Source organism: Physella acuta, unplaced genomic scaffold (genome assembly GCF_028476545.2).
Source record: "Physella acuta isolate Inbredline_101_S28 unplaced genomic scaffold, ASM2847654v3 ptg000197l, whole genome shotgun sequence".
Taxonomy (NCBI): Eukaryota; Metazoa; Mollusca; class Gastropoda; family Physidae; genus Physella; species Physella acuta.
The window spans coordinates 817,462-837,815 of NW_026731716.1; the positions used below are offsets into that span (position 1 = coordinate 817,462).

General features: G+C 32.4%; 1 protein-coding gene across 1 annotated transcript; it reads left to right on the top strand.

Moving 5' to 3' along the window:
* Positions 1 to 5,882: 5,882 nt before the first annotated feature.
* Positions 5,883 to 19,881, top strand: LOC131936961 (uncharacterized). The gene is made up of 5 exons (XM_059294106.1): positions 5,883 to 5,940; positions 13,446 to 13,504; positions 15,527 to 15,689; positions 16,140 to 16,201; positions 19,635 to 19,881. The coding sequence occupies exons 1-5, from the start codon at positions 5,883 to 5,885 to the stop codon at positions 19,779 to 19,781; spliced, it is 489 nt and encodes a 162-aa protein (XP_059150089.1). The 3' UTR covers positions 19,782 to 19,881.
* The last annotated feature ends 473 nt before the right edge of the window (positions 19,882 to 20,354 follow it).

Here is a 20,354-nt window from a genome sequence, read left to right on the forward strand (position 1 = left end):
ACAATATATTTAGAAATTGTGAGTTAAACAATCAATAAAAAACATAATTTTTTAACCAAAACAATTGTACAAGTATACGGAAACCTATAGGGCTGGTAAGTAGGTCACCAACCAGTTCTACGGCTCAATAAAACCTGCATGAGCCATAGAACTGTTTATTGACCTACTTACCAGCTCTATACCTATATGACGTATGACAGTTTGGTAGAAGTGATAATTAAACCTTTACAATAACAACATTAGAGTTATACTCTCGTTACAGAAGAAGGGGTTTATTTAGGTAGTTCTAATACGTTAAAGTAATAAGTTGGGTTTTTTGTAGCCTCCTCTTGTAAAAAGTAGTCTTATTTACTTTAGAATCCTCATGTTTGAGAGATTGTTTTATTTTGGTTTGCTCTCTGTAGCCGCTCTCTGTACAATGTTTCTGGTAGCCTCACGTTATAAACATGCTCATTGTTCATGTCAAGTGACACGTATCACGTAGCTGCCAAAGTTCTACGCCCACGGATTGACGTACTCACAGAGATACCTCCAGTTGCCGGAACAGCTCACGTCATCTAAACCTTTAGGCCGCAGCACCACACACATCTCACTCGCACCGTAGTCCGGCTTGCCCACAGGAAACATCAGCGTCATCTCCGCTGAGCTGACCGCATCCTGGTCCGACCAGACAAAAGCTTGCTGACCCACAACTCGCTCCATGCCCACCCAGATAGAGAACGAGGTACTGTTTGGGTAAAATCCCCACTTACTTATGAACAGATAAGTCAAGTCCTTTTTAATCTGTGTTTTGATCATTAGTAGCTTCCCTTGCTTTGTGTTGCATTGGGTTTTGGCATCCGTGTATATAAACCTACTGGACGAGAAATAAATACACAGCCCTTGTTCGCCCTGCAGCGTCAAGCTGTAGCCCAGCGACATATCACAGTAATGCTTCCATGTAGTGTACAAGGGCGGGTGCGGCGGTGGGGCGGTGCCGTCAAACCAGATCCAGCTCCCCAGGTAACACATTTCAATGTCAAGGTCATACCGAAAGGCCTCACAGAAACTGTCTTGGGCGAGACACTCCAAGGCGCACCTGGAAGTAGATTCTATACCTGTGACGCCGCTCACCTGAACCATGCTAATGGAGGTGTTCTGGACATTGTTGAAGAGTTTAAAGCTGAATTGGGCGTCCACCTGGTGTCTAGCTACCAACACAAGACAGGCGACTAACGTAGTGAACACCAACATTGTTGAGTGGCAGAAACTGTACGATTGTGATGCTTGGAACAGGAAGGAGGTGTCTGTAGCAAGATACTGAAAGTATTATTTTATAAAAAGTTTTATTAGGTAAAGACACAATAAGCACATACCGTTCGTTTAAACATTTATGTAAACTATCTCCAAAGTTGGCGTAAGTAGCATTTCATAAACAAAAACTTACATACTTTAAAATCACTTAGTCCAGATTAAGTCAGTTTTGCAGAAATTGTCCAGCATATCAATGAAGCATAGTAAACTTTTATGTTAAATTTTGCTTTGAACATTTATTGACCAGAAGAAATTACTAATAACAAAGAGATCGAAAAGCTATAATGCTACACGTGACAACTTCATCAGACATATTACTAATGCTAAAAGCCAAGTAGAAGTGAACATTCTCAGTCGAGTCACCCCTATTAGCCTGTGGAATAACAATGTATATTATTTTTATAGCACAAGCAGCGGTCGAAGTTGATATAAAAACTTATTTCACCCATTAAATAAGCTTGAAGCCATTGAATCGAGATGCGAATCTAGGCTTTGCTGAATCATTAATGAAATCTTTTCTTTCATTCTCTGTTCTAGTGGACAAAAGCTCTTCTACAGACCGTAACATGCTCAAATCGATAACCATAGCATACCAATGAACAAAAAATCGTAAGTAAAAGGCTTTATCTTCTGATCTAACAAAGGGTCTTGAATGGAATCTATTATTCAATGCCATTAAAATTCACATACCAAGAATTTTAAGATACGCATGCGCAGATAAACTTGTCACTGGTACTTGAAAGAAATCATAGATGTATGTGAAAACAAAAGTTACAAGATGACGATCATGCACTCCCCATGGGCATACGACAAATGCAGGCAAGATACTATCCCGTAGACCGTAAGATCGAAGGCCGTTAGCCCGAAGGTCGTTTGCCCGAAGGCCGTTTGCCCGAAGGCCGTTTACCGTCAAGGCCGTTTGCCCGATTGGACGTTTCCTGAATGTGACTAATGCCCGACTGTAAAGACGACTCGTCTAGTAAACACAAAATGTCTTTTTATTACTATTTTGATGAATCGTTAACATCAGACTACTAGGAGAGATGGAAATTGAAGTAGTTTCCGAAAAAAAAAGAAGATGGCGCTGGATGGGGCACGTCCTAAAAATAAATCCAGATGATATCGCAGGAATGGCGCTAAACTGGACGCCTGAAAAAAAAAACAGGGAAGGCCAAGGGAGACGGGGAGGCGCACGGAGAAGAAATACCTGGCAGAGACAGGTCTGTCTTGGAGGACTTCCAGGAAAAAAAGGTGAATGGCGCTTTCTGTGGCGGGTCTGGTTCATAGAAAAGAGCGCAACGGAGAAATGCTAACAAAATTTGCGCAGAAATTTGCGAACACTGTTAAAATTTTCCGATCACAGATGCTGTTCGACCATAGGTGATAAGCCTAATCGTTGTTAGACTACAGCACGGTGTCGTCCTTAGGCAGTTTTTGCCACAGCAGGTATTAATCACATGGGATTAGACCAGGGGTCTCCAAACTACGGCCCGCGGGCCAGATGCGGCCCGCGAGGTCCTCTCATCCGGCCCGCGGAGATCTTTTTTTCCACGGAAAAAACGTTTGTTGGTGATGGCTGAGGAACTTTGCCCAGAAAAATCAAAGACATGCTTGGAAGAATCTGGCCCGCGAACTAAAATTTGATAGTTAATACGGCCCTCGGTCTGAAAAGTTTGGAGACCCCTGGATTAGACTATAGGTGGTTTGTATAACTAAACCCACACCGACACCTACATCTACATTTACATGTATACCTACATTCACAGTTACACTTACACCTACACCAACGTACCGAATGACCCACCCACCCACCCACCCACCCCCAGACTTGCCTGCCTACCTGCCTTTCAAGTGTGCTAACTACAGCAGTCATTCAGTGGCGTCACAAAATTGGGTGACTCCCAGCTTGCTAACTACACCAGTCATTCAGTGGCGTCACAAAATTGGGTGACTCTCGGTGTTGTCCCTACAACCCTCTTATGTGTTTTTGACGCCACTTCATATATTTTGCGTCATCACTAAAATTAAATTGCTAGTCGATGGCTCATTCCATATCTAAGGTGATTAGACAGAGAATAAAGCAAAACTGCCCAGTCATGGAGATTAACTAAACCCACATCCAAAGATTTACTGAGCTCAACCGAAATCCGTACGAAAAGCCTTAAGATTTGATTAGCCCTCATTCAAACAAGGCCTAAAGATTAACGTAATCCACACCCAAAGAAGTCCTCAAGGTGAAGTAAATCCTGTCAACATCCAACTAGTCTTAGAGTTTAATTCCGCCCCTATCTAATATTTTCTATCCACTAACACAGCTTGATAACTTATTTGCTTGCCAAGTGAAACAACCAATTTACTAGGAGAATAGATATTTGGCATTAAAAACTAATTCTTTTAACCTGTATTTCCAAAATGTATATGCTTTTATATATATATATATATATATATATATATATATATATATATATATATATATATATATATATATATATATATATATACTGCTCTCTCTTTTTTATATTCTAAAGTAATTATTTATTTGTTTTGACATTTATAATTAAACGAGCCGACCCGCTGCGTATCATACGCCGCTATTTAGTTGTTTTTTTTTTCTACTTTTCTGTAATTTATAATTTGTGAATTCGACAGTACCAATGCTGCCACTGAAAAAAATTGATTAAAAACACTAAACCCCCCTCCCCCCCTCCCCCCCCCCCCCCCGTGAAAGCAGCCTCCTCTTAGTTACCTCCTCTAAGTTTAAAATCGTTTCAAACTAAATTATCTGCCCCTAATAGCCGTCACCAAACCCGTCTCTATGATTGTAAAATGTAAACAGCGTGAACCACAGCTCATCAGGCCATGTGAGGGGGTGGGGTGGGGGGGGTGGGGTGGGGTGGGGGGTGGGGTGGGAGCTAAAGAGAGGAAGAGAGGGGACTGTAAGGCGCGCTTGCAGCTTGTTTTCTAAAGGCTCCCAGAAGAGAATTATACATATAGATGTGTAGATATGTACATATTTATATTAAGAGAGTGATTATTTCCCCTATTTCACTTGTCTTAAATAATTTCCCAGGAATTATTATGTAAGAAATTTTTTTTACAAGAATTACAAAACAGATTGTGTTACGTTCGTTGTTTTTGGTTGTAGTGTGTGTATATTTTTTTGTCTAGATTGATACAATGTTTGTTTTGTCGGCCTACATTGTGTGTTTGTTCTTATTTCTTCCGAGTGCTACTTTCAATTTATTTTACATCAGAGCGAAGTAATGACATACAGCTAGTAATGACATACTAGTAATTATATATATATATATATATATATATATATATATATATATATATATATATATATATATATATATATATATATATATATATATTATACACGTATATAGAACGTGTTAAAAATTCGGCGCCTTTTTTTGCTCTTTTCGCTCCCCCTACAACGAAAACCTGGATACGCCTCTGCCTGTGGTGGGAGTTTTCGTGTCCCAGCCAATGTGAAACATAAGATAACAATGTTGTTATTCTCAGCTCCGCATTGAAGCTGTTTGTTACGCGTGTGACTGAAGTTTTGTCTTAGGTTAACAGTTTAGGAAAAAAACGTGAACTGCTTTCAAGACGCAACTCATCTTTTATTAGTACAATTATGTGAACAATATGAAGATCGAGTCAAAACAAATATAAAAAGTTTGAAGAATACAAAGAGCAGTTGACAACGATAAAAGATGTTTTCATTACAAACATTTTGATTATTTCTCCTTCATTATTATACAGTTTTTAAAATAGGTCGTGAATTTGTAACTGTTTTAAACATGGAGTTTTATCTATTTTGTTTTCACCGCGTGTTTTGATTGGCTAGTGAGTTACCACAGCCCGTATTAAAACAAGAAGACACCACTCGTGTCTAAAACAACTCGATCGTCTGCTCTGGTGAGTTCAAATTTGCAATACTTCTTGTGTATCAACTTTTTAAAAATCCCTATTTACTTTCGGGAAGCGGCTACATTTTTCTAATTTAGTCTTCTATACAAGTAAAGCAATGTGAAATGTGTGGCTTGGCGCAATGGGTGCGCTACATTGTCGCTAACCCCGAAATATGGAGAGGAGGAGGGGGGGGGGGGGGGACGGGGGGGGGGTGGGGACTGGGGGTCAAAGCTGATTATTAATACAATTTTAAAAATTCAAATTGTTTGTGTACATTTACTTTACATTTTACCGTAACAACTATCCCTTATTGTTATTGTAAACACACTAAAGTTGATTGAATCTTCTTCTATAATCAGTAACCTACATTATTATCGGCTTATACCAAGAGTAGCCGGAACGACTTACATTTTTATAGGTACATTCTTTGACGTATGCCGCTTCTCGAATCGAGATAGTGAGGGGTGACCGTGAGTAGAGTGCAGTCTACCTGAGATACCCACCTACCTGTGATGCGTCTTGCCTTGAGAACGTGGTGCCATTTGTCCACTTAGATCTTTATGTTTGACATTGTGTTACTGTATAACCCATCTTCCATCGTAGCATTGTCCATTGTGTGTAGTTATTCGTACACAGAAATACACTACAACCAACATTGATCAAAGATGACGTCAAAAATATTCCTGGCGGTTTTATTGCTGACCTGCGTTTCCCATACACAAGGTGAGTACATTAAAACAGCAAGAGGGTAACCAATGGACGAGATAAAAGAACATACGTTACGGGGCGGTATTTAAACATCTAGTTAGCCCAGGGGTCGGCAACCTTTTGAGACGAAAGAGCCAAAAGTTACAATTTACAACATTACCCGGTTTTTAAAGAACCACTAACATTTTTATGCCAATAGTATATTTGTTTAGCATATATATAATCCTAAACAAATATTATACTATATATATATATATATATATATATATATATACATACATATATATATATATACATATATATATATATATATATATATATATATATATATATATATATATATATATATATATATGTATGTATATATATATATATATATGTATGTATATATATAAAATTTAAAATAAATAGCTTTGAATATATGAGATAATCTCATTTGAATTTGTGTTGAGAGGATCTACTATGTAAGTAAGAGTACTTGCATTTGTTTTGAATAGCTGAAATCTCTCAGTAAAAACACACTTCATTTTGTTTATATTAATGTTGAAGTGATTGAATAGAAGCATTGGTTTCATAACGATATTTTTTTCAGATTTTTCGTAATGTAGTAATTTACCGCTCATCGTGTATTCAACAAAAATTTTTTTTTCAAGCAAGACATAGGCTGAGTTTTCCTTTCAGTTTTACACTTAGCTGGTTTAGTTTCTTTGTGATATCCACTATGAAGTTGAATGTTTCAATTCAGACTGGACAATGTAATTGGAACTAGGCTATACTGAGATAGGGAGTAACTAAATATTCTAATAGAATAGTGACTGTTTATTGTTTAGTGACTGTTTATTGTTTATAACTATTGTTATGTCGTTTATTACAGACTGTTGCAGACTAATATTTTATGAGTTTTGGAAATTAAAATAAAATAATTATTAATATTTGTGCATGGAGCTGAAGAGCCGCAACTTGACATCAAAAGAGCCGCACGCGGCTCGCGAGCCGCAGGTTGCCGACCTCTGAGTTAGCCGGGTTATAGACTCAGCAAAAGGAACATTTTTATTAGCCTTGATCCGGACTCTGGACACAAGTTTACAAATGTTAAAGTATGGTAACGATGTTTTGAGGAAGAGAATCTGGAATTTATATGTAATGTTGGGTGATAGCTGCTGACTGTGGGGCTGTTAAGCGAGCCTACTCTCGCATCAAGTATGTCAAAAGCATCGCTAAAGAAAAAAAAGCATACCAGTGATGCATCAATTAAGGTGAATACCTAGTTCGTGGTAAAATTGTTCGTACAAAAAAGTAACTGGATTTTATTGAATATTGTCGGATCTCATTAGTCTATATAATTCTAATAGTAAATACAAATGACTGTATTTGTTTTCTCAAAAAGCTAATTAATTTTATTAGATCTAAAACAATGTGTAGTAAAATTAAATGTGGTTACCTATCAGATGCGAACACAAGTTAACTGTAAACCCAATACTGCATGGAGTACAGAAGTTGTAGAGAAAGCTGGCATTAGTCTAACAAATATTCTATCAGTAAAGTTAGCTGCAATCATCCCTTTACCCTTTTAGGGTTCATGGGACTTATAATAGTTTTAAACCAACAAAAACATACTAAAACATTATAAAAATAAATGAACAGCCTAATGTCCGATCATCTGTTTTAGCGGCACATTTTGTTAGTTGCTATAGTAGTATAAATTATGTATTTTAAAAACATGTTTAAATGAACAATCGTTTTTAAAATAATAGAATAATAGTTCATAGAATAACAGTTCAAATACAATACTAGCCTCAAATAGAGTGTCATAAGGAAATATTGCCCAACAATTTACACAGTCATATGCAATAATATTTATCGATAATATATGCACACTACTTTTCTGCACAGTGCATCCATTTAGATATTCTTTATTTCACATACTTGAGAAACACTAACCTTAGAGTAACACCGATGGAGGGGAAATACTGCACGTTTTTCAACACTTAAATAATCACATCACTTGAAAACACTATTTTTAGAATGTACTAGCCATATAATTATATTGTTTGCGTCTATTGGTGGACGGGAATTTGAAAGATCAGGTACACTGAAATCTCTTGGTAGAAGAAACTTAACCGGGATATTTGTGTGGTATGTCAGGGTACGAAGACAATGGTGGTCGAACATTAATTTTTGCTTAGTAAAGTGGACATTCTTTCTTTTACTTTAGATAACCATTCTTTCTTTTACTTTAGATAACTTTACTGTTATACACATTGAAACCTTTACTAAACGGTCGTATTAAAAACTTCTGCAACTTATATAGGATTCTAATTTCTGACATTGTTGACTGTTATATGGTGTTACAGATGTCGATAAAAATATTTCTGTTGATAAAATTACAGTGTTAATGACTATACATACATGGAATGACAATTTAATTGATTCTCACATAATTAAACCGTAAAACATATTGATAATTAAGTATATATTAGACGCTTAAAATATATGGGTTGATTTTTTATCATCTCTTTTGCGGATACTTTTACATTGATTATGTTTTTATATTTTGTTACATTGATTGTTTTCATATTTTGATACACTGATTATGTTTCCATATCTTGTTACATTGATTATGTTTTCATATCTTGTTACATTGATTATGTTTTCATATCTTGTTACATTGATTATGTTTTCATATCTTGTTACATTGATTATGTTTTCATATCTTGTTACATTGATTATGTTTTCATATCTTGTTACATTGATTATGTTTTCATATCTTGTTACATTGATTATGTTTTCATATCTTGTATATTGATCATGTTTTCATATCTTGTTACATTGATTATGTTTTCATATCTTGTTACATTGATTATGTTTTCATAACTTGTTACATTGATCATGTTTTCATATCTTGTTACATTGATTATGTTTTCATGTCTTGTTACATTGATTGTGTTTTCATATCTTGTTACATTGATTGTGTTTTTATATCTTGTTACATTGATTATGTTTTCATATCTTGTTACATTGATTATGTTTCATATCTTGTTACATTATGTTTTCATATCTTGTTACATTGATTATTGTCACACCCTTTTTGTGTGACTGGGTTCACGATATAAACTTGCCACAGGCCTTTCTCCTACCTTTTATATATCACACATACGAAATCAAAGACAAGCCTTCTTTTACAGTTTTCATATTTATTTTGTCTTCACATAGACAGCGTGTTCAGCCAACTTACGCCATGTTCTTGCCTTCTTCTCTACTTCCCCTCGCGCATGCGCACAGCCACTGTCTTTCTCTGATGCAATCTCACACACACACACTCCCAAGATACGATCCACCAATGTTTCACTGTTATAATTATGTTTTCATATTTTGTTACATTATGTTTTCATATCTTGTTACATTGATCATGTTTTCATATCTTGTTACATTGATTATGTTTTCATATTTTGTTACATTATGTTTTCATATCTTGTTACATTGATCATGTTTTAATATCTTGTTACATTGATTATGTTTTCATATCTTGTTACGTTGATTATGTTTATGTTACATTGATTATGTTTTCATATCTTGTAACATTGATTATGTGTTCATATCTTGTTACATTGATTATGTTTTCATATCTTGTTACATTGATTATGTTTTCATATCTTGTTACGTTGATTATGTTTATGTTACATTGATTATGTTTTCATATCTTGTTACATTATGTTTTCATATCTTGTTACATTGATTATGTTTTCATATCTTGTTACATTGATTATGTTTTCATATTTTGTTACATTAATTATGTTTTCATATCTTGTTACGTTGATTATGTTTTCATATCTTGTTACATTGATTATGTTTTTATATCTTGTTACATTGATTATGTTTTCATAACTTGTTACTTTGATTATGTTTTCATGTCTTGTTACATTGATTATGTTTTCATATCTTGTTACATTATGTTTTCATATCTTGTTACATTGATTATGTTTTCATATTTTGTTACACTGATTATGTTTTCATATCTTGTTACGTTATGTTTATGTTACATTGATTATGTTTTCATATCTTGTAACATTGATTATGTGTTCATATCTTGTTACATTGATCATGTTTTCATATCTTTTACTTTGATCATGTTTTCATATCTTGTTACATTGATTATGTTTTCAGATCTTGTTACATTATGTTTTCATATCTTGTTACATTGATTATGTTTGTATATCTTGTTACATTGATCATGTTTTCATATCTTGTTACATTGATTATGTTTTCATTTCGTGTTACATTGATCATGTTTTCATATCTTGTTACATTGATTATGTTTTCATATCTTGTTACATTGATTATGTTTTCATATCTTGTTACGTTGATTATGTTTATGTTACATTGATTATGTTTTCATATTTTGTTACATTGATAATGTTTTCTTATCTTGTTACATTGATCATGTTTTCATATCTTGTTACATTGATTATGTTTTCATTTCGTGTTACATTGATTATGTTTTCATATCTTGTTACACTGATTATGTTTTCATATTTTGTTACATTGATTATGTTTTCATATCTTGTTACATTGATTATGTTTTCATATCTTGTTACGTTGATTATGTTTATGTTACATTGATTATGTTTTCATATTTTGTTACATTGATAATGTTTTCATATCTTGTTACATTAATTATATTTTTATATTTTGTTACATTCATTATGTTTTCATATCTTGTTACATTGATTATGTTTTCATATCTTGTTACATTGATTATGTTTTCATATCTTGTTACACTATGTTTTCATATCTTTTAACATTGATTATGTTTTCATATCTTGTTACATTGATTATGTTTTGATATCTTGTTACATTGATTATGTTTTCATATCTTATTACATTGATTATGTTTTCATATCTTGTTACATTGATTATGTTTTCATATCTTGTTACATTGATTATGTTTTTATATCTTGTTACATTATATTTTCATATCTTATTACATTGATCATGTTTTGATGTCTCGTTACATTGATTATGTTTTCATACTTTGTTACATTGATTATGTTTTCATATCTTGTTACATTGATTATGTTTTCATATCTTGTTACATTGATTATGTTTTCATATCTTTTACATTGATTGTGTTTTCATATCTTGTTACATTGATTATGTTTTCATATCCTGTTACATTGATTATGTTTTCATATCTTATTACATTGATTATGTTTTCATATTTTGTTAAATTAATTATGATTTCATATCTTGTTACATTATGTTTTCATATCCTGTTACATTGATTATGTTTTCATAACTTGTTACTTTGATTATGTTTTCATGTCTTGTTACATTGATTATGTTTTCATATCTTGTTACATTATGTTTTCATATCTTGTTACATTGATTATGTTTTCATATTTTGTTACACTGATTATGTTTTCATATCTTGTTACGTTATGTTTATGTTACATTGATTATGTTTTCATATCTTGTAACATTGATTATGTGTTCATATCTTGTTACATTGATCATGTTTTCATAGCTTTTACTTTGATCATGTTTTCATATCTTGTTACATTGATTATGTTTTCAGATCTTGTTACATTATGTTTTCATATCTTGTTACATTGATTATGTTTGTATATCTTGTTACATTGATCATGTTTTCATATCTTGTTACATTGATTATGTTTTCATTTCGTGTTACATTGATCATGTTTTCATATCTTGTTACATTGATTATGTTTTCATATCTTGTTACATTGATTATGTTTTCATATCTTGTTACGTTGATTATGTTTATGTTACATTGATTATGTTTTCATATTTTGTTACATTGATAATGTTTTCTTATCTTGTTACATTGATCATGTTTTCATATCTTGTTACATTGATTATGTTTTCATTTCGTGTTACATTGATTATGTTTTCATATCTTGTTACACTGATTATGTTTTCATATTTTGTTACATTGATTATGTTTTCATATCTTGTTACATTGATTATGTTTTCATATCTTGTTACGTTGATTATGTTTATGTTACATTGATTATGTTTTCATATTTTGTTACATTGATAATGTTTTCATATCTTGTTACATTAATTATATTTTTATATTTTGTTACATTCATTATGTTTTCATATCTTGTTACATTGATTATGTTTTCATATCTTGTTACATTGATTATGTTTTCATATCTTGTTACACTATGTTTTCATATCTTTTAACATTGATTATGTTTTCATATCTTGTTACATTGATTATGTTTTGATATCTTGTTACATTGATTATGTTTTCATATCTTATTACATTGATTATGTTTTCATATCTTGTTACATTGATTATGTTTTCATATCTTGTTACATTGATTATGTTTTTATATCTTGTTACATTATATTTTCATATCTTATTACATTGATCATGTTTTGATGTCTCGTTGTATTGATTATGTTTTCATACTTTGTTACATTGATTATGTTTTCATATCTTGTTACATTGATTATGTTTTCATATCTTGTTACATTGATTATGTTTTCATATCTTTTACATTGATTGTGTTTTCATATCTTGTTACATTGATTATGTTTTCATATCCTGTTACATTGATTATGTTTTCATATCTTATTACATTGATTATGTTTTCATATTTTGTTAAATTAATTATGATTTCATATCTTGTTACATTGATTGTGTTTTCATATCTTGTTACATTGATTATGTTTTCATATCTTGTTACATTGATTATGTTTTCATATCATGTGACATTGATTATGTTTTCATTTCGTGTTACATTGATTATGTTTTTATTTCTTGTTACACGGATTATATATTCATATTTTGTTACATTGATTATGTTTTCATATCTTGTTACATTGATTATGTTTTCATATCTTGTTACATTGATTATGTTTTCATATCTTGTTACATTAAGTTTTCGCATCTTGTTACATTGATTATGTTTTCATATTTTGTTAAATTAATTATGATTTCATATCTTATTACATTGATTATGTTTTCATATCTTGTTACATTGATTATGTTTTCATATCTTGTTACATTAAGTTTTCATATCTTGTTACATTGATAATGTTTTCATATCTTGTTACATTGATTATGTTTTCATATTTTGTTAAATTAATTATGATTTCATATCTGATTACATTGATAATGTTTTCATATCTTGTTACATTGATTATGTTTTCATATCTTGTTACATTAAGTTTTCATATCTTGTTACATTGATTATGTTTTCATATCTTGTTACATTGATTATGTTTTCATATTTTGTTACATTGATTATGTTTTCATATCTTGTTACATTGATTATGTTTTCATTTCGTGTTACATTGATTATGTTTTCATATCTTGTTACATTGATTATGTTTTCATATCTTGTTACATTGATTATGTTTATGTTACATTGATTATGTTTTCATATTTTGTTACATTGATTATGTTTTCATATCTTGTTACGTTGATTATGTTTATGTTACATTGATTATGTTTTCCTATCTTGTTACATTGATTATGTTTTCAGCATTGTGTGCAGCTTATCCACATGAAACATCACAGCGAGAGATCATAGAAACTATCAGGGTAAGTCATTTTTGCTTAGTGTTGTGTTTTGTTAAGTTAATATTTGTAAGATAAAAGAAAAATATTGTTCACAATAATTAAATTTATTATTCCTAAATGAGTGAATAATTTACGTTAAAATGAAAAAACAAAATACGGAAAGTAAAAGATGAAAACAAAAGGTTTTCCAAAGCTTTAACAATTTTTAAAATTATAATATGCTTCATATTACTCGAAATGATATCAGTTTCTTAAGTGCACCATCGGAAAAGCTGTATTTTTCCAGTTTTAGAATAACCAACATTTGTGTGCAGTTTTTCTTACCTACTGCTAGTTTTCTTGGCCAGCATTTGCCGAAGTTTCAGCATTAAACTAATACTTTTAAAATGTGTGTATCTAAGTAATGTTAGGCATACTGAAGCGTTCCGTCTTGCCGGGCATGAAGCTGCAGCAAACTAGTTTCATTCAAATGTCAATTTGACATCGCACTAGGCTTTTTTTTAAACATCCGAGAGTTTAGTTTACATTTGTTAGAATATCAATTTAGAGATCATTAACACTCTTATCATTTATACCGTTTTTTTCATTTTGTTCACAAATTGATTATGACATATAAAGTAAGACATAGAATATCCTACCTGAACTTAATATTTTGTTGCACTGAATGATAAAATAATTGTTACTTTTTGCACATACAGTATAAACAGCATAACCTGAACATATAATGATCAATGAAAGAATGTAACAGTTTTGAGAAAAATGTTAAATGAATTAATAACATCGATGGACCATTAAACCTGTCTCAATATCGAACCGTTCATTGTCTCCATTATAATAAAACCCATCTGTGTCCTACATGTAAGCTACTACCGATGCGCTAACGAATGGTGAAGCGAGTGAAACAGCTCAAAACGAAGTGAATCAATATTTTATCAGTACAAAATTAAAAGGTTAAAAGTAGATTGTGTCATTGCATTGAGCTAGCATAAGCAAGACGTTGTCGCTTTCTTTATATTTAGTTAAAGATAGCATACACAATGTACTTTTATATCTGTTATTTCTGTTACATTGCGTCGTGATCGAAATCTATAACATAAATTCTAAAATATGTCATTAGGTGTAGGCTATGAAAACCCAAAAAATGCTGTAGTCACTAAACAAAATGTAGATGCCACAGCGCTCACTGGTAGGCCCGGGGCGCTAAATAGCACCATGTCGGGGCGCCAGAAAACGCCCTGAATTCGATTTAGTCAACGACTATAGTAACCCTTTTTATCCATAGCCTATCGCACTGTTTAAAACGAATGTATGCACCATACCGCTCACAGGATAGCTCAGGGCGCCAAATGGAACCCTGTCGGGGCGCCGGCGGACGCGCCTGATTTTATTTAGTGAACGACTATTATACCCCAAGCTTGTCCGCAAACCGAAAGATATAAGTAAACATAGAGGACATTTAGGAGCTGCTTCTAAACTATTATTGATTGAAAATAATAATTAGTAGCCTAAATTGTACGTTTAGTGTATAAAATAAAAAAAAGGCAGTATTTAAATTATTTAAAATACCCTTGTTTTATCTACCACATTACGCTTTATCAATCCATGGTTATATAATTTTTTTTTCGAAACCAAAAAAAAACTAATAAAGATTATTTTTTTCCGATGCAATTTAAGAAAAGGAAAAGGAAAGTAATTGGCCATAAAGGAACAAAGTAAAGTAATTTTTACACTCTTTAAATTTTGTAAAGGATGATACATTTTCTTTGAATTGTTTATTTCACTTGTTAATTAAAATGATACGTTTGGAAAATGAAACTTATTTTACAAAACCATCAATATTATTTTTAATCATTAATTTTGAAAATAAATGCTTTAAGAACATTACAATATGGCGATCATATCGAGTGTTTTTACTACACACATGGGTGCTACGGGTCCATCCGACCGTACGCTGTTACATACCAAATCCGCTTGAGCTTTATATATTAGATTACAAATTACCGTTTTTTCTTTTTTAAAAAAATCCTTTTTTTTTATCAACAGCCTTGCTATGACAAATGTGTTGCCAACTATCTATGCTTTAGTTACTGGTACTTTGTCGAAGAAAATGTGTGCTTGCTCAGGATATTAAATGGGACTAGCCTAAATGTTGACGATAATTCGTATTCAAACCATGAAGGCTATATAGCCTGCAGTAATAGATCACGTAGGGCACTTTCTTCTATTGGATTTTAAAAAAAAAACGTCAACGCCTATGTCCATGACTGTGCCTGCGCCTGTGCTGTGCTATGCCAGTGCCTCTGCCCGTGTCCGTGTCTGTGTCTACGTCTTTGTCTGTGTATTCGTTTGTTGCTTTCTCTGTGTCTGTTCTGTGTGGGTATTTGTTTGTGGCTTTGTCTATACACACACACATACACACACACACACACACACACATATATATATATATATATATATATATATATATATATATATATATATATATATATATATATATATATATATATATCCCTCATTGTTTTTAGAAAATTACACAATGTATATATATATATATATATATATATATATATATATATATATATATATATATATATATATATATATATACATTGTGTAATTTTCTAAAAACAATGAGGAATTTATGCTGGTTACTTAGCTAAATGTGAAACCTATGACGAGGGACAAGAGACATTTAGTGTAACAGCATCCAATCACAAGGTAAAACATAGGTTTAAAAAATCTACTCTAGTTAAAACATATTTATAAAGTAAAGCAATCAGTCAAGTTCTCAGTGCTGTTGACCTTACGCTTATAAAATATTTTTAACCTTTTGGGCCTTGATTAGAACTCTATTATATATTATTTTGATGAGTTTTAAAGTTTGAAAAGGTGTTTCATAGTGTAAAGTGTTCAATAGTAGGGGAATTTAAAAAGCACAATTTAGTCTTCTCAAATAAATTTATCGCGATTATCCAACAACTATACCAGTTTCGAATGCCAAATGACACATAATACGAATTATCAGAAGCCTCTAAAGTACAAGTTGTAGTGAGACAATGTCAGCTCTCAACATTTGACAGTTATATATGAAGTAGTTGAATGTACGGCAATGAATAAGACTACAAACTACAATGACGCGTCAAAATGGGCGATCTCTGCATACTCTCATTTAGTTTACAGCTAATACATTTCAAATATAGAGGAAAATAAATGTACTTGCTGAATAAGCAGAAAAATAGGTCAAACTATTAAAATCAAGTAACAAAAATGAATTTAAGTAACAAATTCACTAATTAGTTAAAATAAATGAAAAAAAAAATAGAAGAACTGACAAAATTGACCTATCTGGGAAGTGAAGTGTCCAACACGTTTAGGTTACAAACAGCCATGCACGTTTGCTCATATCTTTTTACACCATTCTGGAATTAAATGTTTCGTCACTATGAACTAAACTCAAGATCTTGGGCAGAATAACTAAACATTAGAGACATTACACAGCAAAAAAAAAATTTTCAATGACTTTATAAACAGGTTAATAACATAAATGGTAGGAAAAAATGTCAAATCTACGCCTTAATAAGGTATGCAGACAAGTACCGACGGAGAGCGAAATAAAAGGAAGTAAGTGTGGATTGGGCACCGCCTCAGTAACACAAGTAGACAGTCACTGGGGTGGAATCCGCAGAGATGGAGGGGTGGGCGCCGTATTCCCGCCAGCTACTTATGTGTAAAGTACACGTGTAAAAGTTTGTTCTTATTTTTAAATACATTTTTTATTTACTATAGGTATTTAAAAACATTACAATAATAAAACCATTCTCAAGTCAATTTTACCACATCGAACGTGTTGGTTGGTAAAAGTGCGAAAATATTAGTGCCTTGCATGGCAAAATTTAAATTGGTTTCAAAAAATTAAGAAAACATGCACATATTTCAAAGTTCACTTTAAATTACATTATGTGAATCTTTACCTGTCTGTGAATCTAGAAAGAAATCGGTTCGGCATAAGTGACTTAAATGTGTACAATACGACATACATGATGTGGAAGCAAGTTAAATCAAAAACAACACAAGCCAAATAGTAATTGTTTCAGGCGCGCAATATGTCTATTTGACAATGTTTAACCCTTTCCCCGGCAACATATTTGGTACCCTGTCCCCGGCAACTGGGTGGATCACACCCAAAGACTTTCTTATAGTAAATTCTTTTCTTTGTTCGTTGTGGGGTGGGTAACAATACTGACACAGTTGAGGTATTCAGGGCACAGAGGCCATGGGGAACACAAGACATGTTGTTGTCAATGGGAGAGCTGTAATATGATACTAGTGGTTGATGGGATTCTCAAGCAAGAGTTAACCTGTGGGTGGACACATGTAGTGATTTACACTCTTTGCTGGAGCTCTGACTTGCAGTTACAGACAGAACTGTAGTTTAGAGTTACAATAGGTTAATGAAATGCAGGGATAAGATTGCCTGTGGGAGGACATATATGGTGATTTGTACTCTTTTAGGGAGCTCTGGAATGTAGATAGAGACAGTGGAGCATTTTAGAGTAACTTGACATTAACCTCATTAGGAGTACGAATGAGGACAAATAGGCAAAATAACTTTGTAATGCTGCTTGAAAGTTGATACTGGGTAATGAATTGATCAAACTGGGAGTGGGGTGGGTGTTCTACAGGTTGTGACCCTTAGAATAAGGTTTATAAATAGCCATAAACATTATTGAGAACACAACAGAAACAAGTCTTGAATGCTTTTGTCTAAACTCAAGGCGAATGATAAAGGAATATATTTGCCAGTTTTGGTATAGCAGGTGAAAATTACCAACAAGTTTTGAGTCTGAACTATCAGTATCAGAGGTAGAAGATGAAGAATTGCAGCCTTCAGTATCAGAGGTAGAAGATAATTCTGGTTCAGTTTCAACCAGCTCTGATGACAAGGTCTACCCAATATACTGCATTTCAACTATCAATAATGTGTCAACAGTTGGCACTCATAATGAAATGAAATGGCTGGTGCAAAGTGAAGAAAAAGAAATATTTTCAGGAAAGACAAAGTAACAGTACACTAGACCACTGCCTGAAGTGCTAATCCCAGTAAAAATATAAACAGCCTGACTCAAAATATTTCTTCTGTACATGAATACAAAAAATAATACAACCAATATTTGACTGCATTAGCAGGGATGGAGAGAAAGCAAGAGGAGACACTGGCACTCTGCAGAATAACAATTTAGTTGTATGTCAATTCAGTTCTGCTTATGGAAATTTTTGAAGGCAGAATTTTCTATGAAGAGATTCAGCAGCCATCTGGGTCATATTCACTTTCACAACAATTACAATAAGTCCATCAGGCTCATGGTATATTTGCTTCCATTATGGTAGATATTCCATACAAATTTAGAAAGGTGTTATGTTTCTGGAGAGATCATTACTAATTGGGCAACTGGTTGATTTTAGAGGTGGGAGTAGATTTATCCAATATATACCAAGCAATTCCGATAAGTATGGAATTAAAATATTTTGGGCATGTGACTCATGTAACACCACTAAAAGGGTGTCCATATTTTGTCAAAGAAAACTAAAGTTCCCTGCCAGCAATAGGATATGTCCAGTTATTTTAATTTTATCCTAACAACTGTGCTCTCTGATGTGCAAATTATTAAAACGTTCTACTGTTCTATTATTTTATTACTAAAGTTGATTACTTCAATCCTGTTTGATATTTTTGTTACTCAAATACCTTCAGATTGTTAATTTATAGTTTAACTTTGAAAATTTAACACAATGACTTCACCCACAACGAGTAAAAACAAATATTTAGAAGCCAGTTTATAAGTTATAAATATTTTTTCCATTTAAAATTGTGTACGGGTGTGTAAAACCCAGTTGCCAGGGACCGTATAAAAAAATTTCAAACCCTCATAAAAAATTTTTTTACGCATATTTTTTAAATTTACAACCTCCAATGTGTTCATCCCAACCACCTTATAGATGGGAATGAGGCCCAGAAAAATTTATAAAACGAGACTCGAGATATGAGCAAAAATATAGCGACTTCGGGTCGATTACACCCAGTCGCCGGGGAAAGGGTTAAACACTGAACGAAATAAAAAAAAAAACTAAGTTTTTTCCCTCTCATCAAAAGGACTGTTTTATGACTTGCCTCAACCACGGAAGATGTCTAAAATATACATACTTCAAGTCAAATAAATATTGTCAGCTTCAAGTGAGCACAGGAAGTCGTATTGATGTTGAAAGCTTTCGTGTGTACTTGTTTTGCACTGGGCAATAAAGGCTAATGTGATGTTTTCATTACAATCAAATGCAATTCTAAGAAATAGCAATGTTTAAACACACAAATTGTTATAACTTTGTCATAATATCAAAAGTTTACCATGTGTTAGATAGCCTTTTGTAAGTCAGTCGCTTCCGTAGGAAATAAAAACTTTGAACTTGTTTCTGTTTTGTTGCTTTTCTTTCATGGGAACTTACAAATAATATTGTTACTTCGGTTAAAAAAATAATTCTATTTACTTTTAATGATCCGACTGTTACCTTGACATTTATGATCGTATAATCTTCAATGCACAAAATTGAGTGGCTATTTAATTACAACATTTTTTTTTGTAATATGCTCAATTGGGAAATATACTTCAATTTATGGGAGTTGATCGAATTTGCTGTTGGGTGCTAGAATAACTATGTAACAAACATGTACAACCTTTAAAATAACAGCCTTTTAATTTCACTGAAATAAGGAAAATACATATCATTTGCTTTCTTTCATAAAAGCTTTGGTCGTTTGTAAGTGCTCTTACATATTTGAGCGATCTTATTTTTTATCACAAGCTTTTATTTAACTTGC

What these genes read in the sequence shown, in the direction of transcription:
- LOC131936961 (XM_059294106.1), top strand. Translation starts at nt 5,883, where the DNA reads ATGACGTCAAAAATATTCCTGGCGGTTTTATTGCTGACCTGCGTTTCC. An exon ending in AGATCATAGAAACTATCAGG is followed by an intron (nt 13,505 to 15,526) that starts GTAAGTCATTTT and finishes TTTTATCAACAG; the next exon opens with CCTTGCTATGACAAATGTGT. An exon ending in TAACAGCATCCAATCACAAG is followed by an intron (nt 16,202 to 19,634) that starts GTAAAACATAGG and finishes TCTCATCAAAAG; the next exon opens with GACTGTTTTATGACTTGCCT.